Genomic DNA, 8,260 nt, shown 5'->3' with positions numbered 1-8,260 from the left:
AGGGAACCAGGCAGAGGGCCTTCTCAGTAGTGGCACCCGCCCTGTGGAACGCCCTCCCACCAGATGTCAAGGAAATGAACAACTACCAGACTTTTAGAAGACATCTGAAGGCAGCCCTGTTCAGGGAAGTTTTAAATGTTTGATGTTTTATTGTGTTTTCAATGTTTTGTTGGAAGCCGCCCAGAGTGGCTGGGGAGGCTTGGCCAGATAAGTAAGTAAGTAATATTATGAATTATTATTATAACTGCCCTGTGATCTTTGGATGGTGGTACATAAATTTAATAATGATGATAATAAAAGCATAAATTCTGCTTTCCAGGATGACCATGCCCAGAATGTTTAGGGAGGGAGGGGACAGGATGGTCAGGCCAAACTCACTTCGGGTGGCCTGAAAAGAAGCGGCCGAAATGCGCAAAGCAGGATGGCCGGACTGGCCTGCCTTGGAGGCGCCCCCTCGTCTCCCCGCTCTAGGACCGGGGACCCCTCGCTGCCTCCGGCGTTCCCGGCGCGGCTTCCTCCTCTCCGCCATCTCCGGGGCTTGGGAAGTTGCAGGTCGGCGAGGCGGGGCGGCAGTCGCAGCAGCCGCAGATAAGGAGGACCACAGGCGGCGGCGGCGGCGGCGGGGGAGTGCGCGTGCGCGGGGCGCAGCCCAGCTCAGCCCGCCCGACTGGAATTTCTCGCCCTTCCCAGCAGCGGCTGCGCTGGGCAGGTACGAAGCTCCACCTGAAGGCAGCAGCGCGGAGCGAACCTCCCGGGCCGCCGCCGCCGCCGCCAGCCGCGCTTCTCGCTCTCCCCGAGTCTCCCCCGCCGCCTCCTTCCACTGCTTGGCCGGAATCCTCCGAGGGAGCCGATTGCGCTCTTGGAGACGCGGCGTCGACGGAGCAGGGGAAAAGTTTTGCCGGCGAGTTCGGCGCAGAGAAGAGAGGCAGCCAAGCAGGCGCGTCTTCCTCGACGCCGCGCGCAAAGCGGCTCCCGCGCACCTGGAGCGGGGCCGCCGAGGGGCCGGCTGCCGGGAGAAGCGCCCCGTCCGGCGGCCCAAGAGCCTCTCCTCGCTCCTCCTTCTCTCGGCTGCCGGAGAGCAGCGAGCGCGGCAGGCGGCGCTCCCCTGGCATGGTCCTGGGCCGGCGCGAGAGGCTTCGCTGAGGAGCCAGCCGGCAGGAGATGGGGCTCTGCGGGGCTCGCTCGGCTTCGCTCGCCGGCCGAGGAGGAAACTTGGGGGCCAGGCGCGCGGCCGCCGCCGCCCTCCTGGTGGGGCTGCTGGCCGGCAGCTTGTGCGGCGCCGCCGACGAGAAGAAAGGTGAGCGCCGAGAGGGCGAGGCTCGCGGGGAAGGGTCGGCGCTCGGCACTGGAGTCCGGAGGGGCCGTGGCTTAGTCCGGAGGGCGCTTTGCACATGCTCCTTGGCAGTCAGCGCCCCTGATTAGTTAGCATTTATTTTCCCGCGGTGCTTGGATAATTCCACTGTTGGGTTGTGGAATTGTCTTCTGGGGTTGGCCCTGGGCGCCAGGGAAGCCCTTGGTCTGGGCTCCCTACTCCAGACTGGCTCTCGGCATCAGATGCCTCCCAGGTTATCATAGAACATTTGCCAGAATTGTTTGATAGTAGTAATAATATTTGCTAATAGTAATCCTTTTGTGGGGAGCTGAGACTGGGTTGGCGATCAGTTGATAGGTCTTGGAGGGAAAGCTCAATATGGTGAAAACTAGAGGTGGTACAAGTGCCACAATTTCTTCCCGACTTCCTGGGTAACTTGCTGGCGACTTCAGACTTTTCTTAAATAACAGGACAGAGGCAACAGGAACAAGTTAGGCACACATTCCCACTATACCCAGTGACCTCTTTGGAATGACCTTCTAAGAATGAGAGCCAACTTGGTCTGCCATTGAGGTGACACCCACCCCAATACAGAACTTGTCCCAGAATATTTCCTAGTTATTTTTCTTATTTTGTTAATATTCTAAAGTGCTGCCTAGCTTCTGAAAGGTTATGTCGTAATAAAGTTATTTGCTGTTAAGGTACCACATGATTCTCTGGGGTTTTACAGGAAGAGACTTGGCCAAGACGAACAAATTGATAGTGGAGAGAAGTCTGTTGTTTATGTGTGGACTTTGTCAGTTTCCCAAGGACCCAAATACCCTGCGAAGTGGTTCCTGCCCAGAGTTCATTATCCTTTTCCTGTAAGGTGGGGAAAACCACCAGTGATTCATAGGAATGCCCAAGCCTAGCAACTAGCATTCCAGCCAAACTTGAGGTTTGCAAGTTCAGTGTGTTTGTATGCTTGGTTCCCTGTCCCAACCTTTTAAAATGACCTCTTAACTATCTGGAATAGTTAAGGAATAGCAGAAGGAATAGTTGAGACCAGTGCCTTTTCAACTCTGCTTTTCCTAAAAAGAAAAAGGGTTAGACGTTATTAATGTAAGTGGTTCCCAATCTATGATTGAAAGCCTTGTCAACCTCATAGGAACTTGCCTGGAGTTTCATCCACTCTCCCCGTCTCCCTTCACTTGGCTTAAGTTTAAGAGCTGTAACGAAAGTGTTCTGTTGTTGCTGAAAAACCAGTTTGAAAGCTGCAGCAGGGATGGTGGGAGAGAGTTTTGTGGTGGTTATTTTGATCTGTAAGTGGTTTCCCCTTTCTTCTTCTTCCGTTCACTTTTGTGAAGTTTTTAGAGCAAGGAGCCAGGTCTATTTCCAGGCAAATTTACTTATTTTGGAAATCTCTCAAAAGGGGGGAAATGAAGATTTTCTTCTTTCTTTCCCCTTTTACTGCCTCTTTCCCGAGGGAAAAACCAGCAGCTAAAAAAATCTGATACATGAGCTGAGCAAAAGTAGTTTAAGCATTTCATGACGCTGGACAATAAAACTAACTTTGAAAAGGAGAAACGCCTCTCAGAGGAGCTTATTGCACAATCTTAACATCAAGAAGTTTTTCTCTCTGCTCCAAACAGCAAGTTCATACCTGTTGGTGGTGATGTAATTGGGGCAGGGCTGCCTTTTTCTTTTCAGTAAACTCCCATCTACCTTTGTGTAGTCTGAGTTGGGTCCTTGTAGAATAAAACTGCAAAAAATGTGTACTGAAAACAAAGCATTTAGCATTATGTACATACTTGATATAATGCTATTAAGGGATAACTGCAGACGGGTTCTGCTATGGTCCATGGACTAACACATATTTTAATTAAAAAAAAACTGGTGGCAGGAATAACTTTCTTGGGTCACCAGTGTAACTGAATTTGGGCTGCAGCTTCAGTTTTTAATGTTATGGTGGGGACGTAAATTGTGTTTGTTTCACCCTCAGTGTTGTATACTGTCAAGGACAGGAGCGGATGTATCTGTTTTGACTTCATCTTGTTCCCATAGTTTGTCTGAAGATTTATAAAGCAATAGTTAGAATATTTCACATTGTATTTTTCCAGGGTATCATAAGGGGGAAAGACAAATCCCCGCCCTTAGGAGCTTACAATCTAAATGTCAACAGTGAAGGAATCTGGTGCAGTTGCATCTTCAGTTCTGGGGGATTAAGTGATAAACTGGCTTAATAGTGTTATGTTGCTATCATGGTTCCAAATACATTCCACTGAGCACGGTGCCTGCTTTCTATTGGCAAACGCTAATAAGGGGGCATGATCTAATATTTATTTGCTGTAGATAACAATAAGTTTGCTTCTATAAGTTTATTGGCTCCCAGTACATTTCCGGGCACAATTCAAAGTGTTGGTGCTGACCTATAAACCCCTAAACGGCTTCTGCCCTGAATACCTCGGCCCCCGTCATTCAGCCTGGACACTATGGACCAGCTCTGAGGGCCTCTGCCAGCTCCCTCACTGCGAGAAAGGCTGTTACAGGGAACCAGGCGGAGGGCCTTCTTGGTAGTGGTGCCCACCCTCTGGAACACCCTTCCATCAGATGTCAAGGAGTTAAGTAACTATACAACCTTTAGAAGACACCTGAAGGCAGCCCTGTATAGGGAGGTTTTTAATGTTTGATGTTTTATTATGTTTCTGTATATGCTGGAAGCTGCCCAGAGTGGCTGGGGTACAATTATTATTATTATTATTATTATTATCTGCTATAAGAGTTGGAAGCATCAGTTCTACGAGGAAAGGCTTGTGTCTTTTAGATTAGAAAACATAATGGAGTTTACTAAGAGTATCAAAGATGCGTGGCTTCCAGTGGTGTATGGAGCCCTGGTGACATCCAGGGCAGGTGGGCACCAGCATATGCACATTGTTCTATAGGGTGGGGCATGTGGGGCGGGGCGCACTGCCAGAGCTGAGGGGGACATGGCATGCATGTGTGCTGGCAGCAAAAGCAATGCGGGGCTGAGCCACTTGTCCCTGCTGAAGGGTGGCTGAGGGAGAGGTGACTGGCGGACGCCAGCCCTCCCCTTTCTTTTCAGGGTGGCTGAGGGGGAGGTAGCAGGCATGGGGCTGGAGGGTGCTGCCCTTTGGGGTCCAGTGTGCCGTCCCCAAAGTAGATGCTGCCCGGTGTACCCTGCCCCTTCCACTACCCCATTCCTCCACTACTGGTGGTTTCCACTATATAGAGCACATCACCAAAACCTATCAAAATACCATAAAGCCAGGAGTCTTTGGTCTGATCCAGGGAATTATTTATGAATGGCAAATTTTCTTATATGCTGGGAAAAGGCACATTAACTGACAATGTCCCATATAACAAGAATGCATGCTATACGGGATTCTGTTATCTCTCCCGTTATTCATGTGTTTGTATTGTCCTGTTTGAAGTCACTGGTTCCCAGTATCAATATTTTAAAGAACACTAGGTCAAACTCTTGTAAAAGTCAGAAGTAAATGTACGCCTTTTTAATATAATATATATATATATTGTATTAAGTTTTTACATAGTACATCTTTAAAAAATAATATGTTACCATTCTTATTTTTCTCTGACTTCCCATATCACTTGATAAGACGTTATATTTCCACTCTCTGAACTGCCCATTTGTTTCTAATATCACACAAACTGTAAAATATAAACCTAAAAATAACATATTCTTCTTCTTCTGTTGCTCAAGATATAAATCCCTCTCATACTGAAAAAGAATTAAAGTATTTTCTTAAGTAATGTGAAAAGGGTTTCCATTCTTCTACAAACACCTCATCATTAGAGTCTCTTAGTCTAGTGGTTAGTTTTGCCATTTTGGCATAACTTGTTAATCCATTCTTCTCTTGTGGGTATTGCAGTTTCTTTCCCACTTCTGCACATATATAATCCTTGCTTCAATTGTTGCATAACAGTTTTATCATTATTTTTGGTATCTCTGGCCTGAGCAAACCTAGCAAAAAAGCTTCTGGTTTTCCCCCTACTGTCGTTTTAAACATCTTACTTAATTCATTTATCATTTCGCAGTAGGCTTTTGCTTTCTTACAAAACCACCACATATGAATAAAAGTGCCATCAGCTTGTTTACATTTCTAACATTGTTTATTAGCATTCTTACATATTTTAGCCATTTTCAAGGGTGATATATACAATCTATATGTCATTTTCATATAGTTTTCTTTCAGCGCACTACAGGCAGTAAAATTAAGATCAGTTTTCCACAACTTTTCACACTTAACCATTTCCATATTATGCCCTGGGCCAAGAGCCCAGTGAATCATTGTTGATTTTACCAACTCATCTTGTTTCCCATTCAGGCAACACTTTGTACATCTTGTAGATCAATTTCTCGTTGCCACTCAGTAATTCCTTTTCAAAGTCCGACCCTCCACCTCCAAAACCTTTTAATGAATTTTTTTAAAAATATTCAAACATTTGACGATATTGAATCCAATATGATATCCATTCTTTTGTCTCTTCTTGACTTTTCATTTTACATTCCACCGCCTTAAAACATAATAAATCTCTATATGTGCCCCATTTCTCCCTCATATTAATTTTCCCCCAAGAACTAGCTTCAGTTGGGGACAGTCACAGGTTTTCCCCCTTTTCTAATAGGTCTTTATATTTATTCCATACCACATACAGACGACTTCTTATTGGGTGGTTCAGAAAATATTTATTTACCTTCACCTTTTCATACCAATAAGTAAGCATGCCAGCTAAAACTGTTACCAAAGTCTAACATTTTTCCATAATAAACAATCTTTTAACTAAGCCAAACAGGTTGCTTCATAGTATAGTTTTAAGTCCAGCAGGGCAAAAACCACTCTTGCCTTCATATCCGTTAATATTTTAAATTTTATCCTAGGTTTTCCCCCCTGCCAGATAAATTTGGAAATTTCTATTTTCCTTTGTTTGAAGCAGCCCATATTGCTAAGAATTGGTAGTGTCTGCAATAAGAATGAGAGCTTTGGCTCTCTCTATATATATTTAATATAAAACACCATTTTAAACATATTAAACAGTAAAATTCAGATTCATTTATAAGAAAATACAAAACACAATTGTATAGAAAAGAGAAAGGGAAAAAAGAATAGAGAAAGAACAACTAAAAAGACCCGTTATCACATTTATAATGTGCATATCTCATCATTTATTCACACATAGAAAGGCAGATTCTGTCAGCTTTCACCTCTTCTCCTGGTCTCCCACCCTGAGAGATCCTTCCTGCCCTGCTTTTCTCCTGCAAGAGCCTCTCTTGAAGCCTGGCACCCGGAGCTGCCTTCAGGCGGACAATTATTCCTGGCTGCAAATATTCCAGTGCCAGAAACACAGCCTTGCTGCTACTGTGGCTCCCATCCCAGAGAACCACGTGTGCTCTGGTGGCTGCTGTTGCACTTCAGTCCTGGTCTTCAGGGAGCTGGCTGCAACTGGGCGCTGCTGCCCCGTCTCTGGAGAGAACTTGGTGATCTGGTACACCAACCCTTCAAGGTTGCACGCCACTCTGGATGAGGAGCAAAATGTTCATTTTAACAGTTGAGATCTGTTCCCAGTAGGGATAGATTCATTCTATTCCAGCTTTCCATATCTCATTTTAGACCATCCCATAATTATTTTGAAACAGTTTCATATTATTATTATTTGTAATCCAAATTCCCAGATATTTAACTTTTAAAAAATACTTTGATATATGTTATTTCTTGCAGTATTTTACTTGTTTGTTCAACTACTTTTTTGGTCAATATTTTAGTTTTAATATTGCTCATATAGATCCTGCCAAATCCCCAATTTTTAAAATCATCTCCAGTATTGTTATCACATTTTTGGTTGCATCTTCTAAAAAAACCCAAACCACATAATCCGCAAATGCCTTCAACTTATAACTTTGAAAGCCTAGTTGTATTCCTTGTATGGCAGAATTTTCTCTTATCTCAATACATAAAATTTCTACAATCAAAATAAGCAGTAATGGCGAAAGGGGGAAACTTTGCTTTGTACCTTTCATAACTTGTAACTTTCATAACCTTTCATAACTGTACATTTCTCTGTAGGTATTCCATTTACTATTAAATTTGCAAATTAGCAGTAATGACTCTTAGCAGCCCAGTGATTTTGAACTTTGTTAAATAGTTCATGTAATTATAACATATCAAGCATGTGCAATCAAATTTCACTCCTGATATCAAACACTTATGAAAATTATTGCAGTATGTTGGGAAAACTGCAGTTCAAATCATGCAGTTCTGTTTTCCTCAGAGCCTGATGTTCTATATTATTTCTTTTTAAATGGATGCAACTGCCTACAATCCTTTAATCTACCTGTATAATAGCCAGTTAGTACTCTTATGCTATGACCTTTTAGTGTCTTAAAATATATCCATATATGCATACTGATGTATATCACATATTCAGTATTTAGTTCTTTCTCATAAGCGGCTTCCTAAGAGTAAACCAATTTAAAATAGCTTTCCTTCTCAACGTCATTGGCTATGCAGTGTTTCTTCCTAGCAATAGTGCTTTATCACATTCCAGAGGGAGTCAAGGAAAGTTTGTGATTGCAAATTTGCACTGGGGACATATGTTAAGAGTAATTGCCTTGCAGGACTTCTGTTGATTCCAATAGGAATTTCATGTTGAAGCATCTCTCACTTGTATTATGAAATGATTGCGCTCCTTGTTACTTTATACACTGCTTTGAATGCTTAAAATGAGAGCGGCTTATAAATGCTATATATAAAAGTTTTATTCAACAGTACGGGTGATGTTAATTAAAGTTTGGGTTTCAAAACTTTCATTGCCTTTTAAGACTTATTTCTCAGGCATGAGAAGGAGAAGCAGCACTGGAATGAGAAGCATTGCACAGGATTTTATGATTTTCTTCAGTTCTCTTTACTGTTCCATTCAAGTGTTACAATC

The 8,260-nt window shown here is 43.7% G+C and overlaps 1 protein-coding gene across 2 annotated transcripts in view; it reads left to right on the top strand.

Annotated features, from left to right (window-relative positions):
• The first annotated feature begins 1,161 nt into the window (after nucleotides 1–1,161).
• EGFR (epidermal growth factor receptor) overlaps nucleotides 1,162–8,260 on the top strand; it is a 140,406-nt gene continuing 133,307 nt past the window's right edge. For both annotated transcript variants that reach the window (XM_028749908.2, XM_028749907.2), the window contains exon 1: nucleotides 1,162–1,297. In XM_028749908.2, the coding sequence (XP_028605741.2) occupies nucleotides 1,162–1,297 (136 nt within the window). The remainder of the gene's footprint in view (nucleotides 1,298–8,260) is intronic.

This window comes from Podarcis muralis, chromosome 12 (genome assembly GCF_964188315.1).
Source record: "Podarcis muralis chromosome 12, rPodMur119.hap1.1, whole genome shotgun sequence".
Lineage (NCBI taxonomy): Eukaryota > Metazoa > Chordata > Lepidosauria > Squamata > Lacertidae > Podarcis > Podarcis muralis.
Note: the sequence above shows the minus strand (reverse complement) of the source record. Positions and strands in the feature narration are given on the sequence as shown.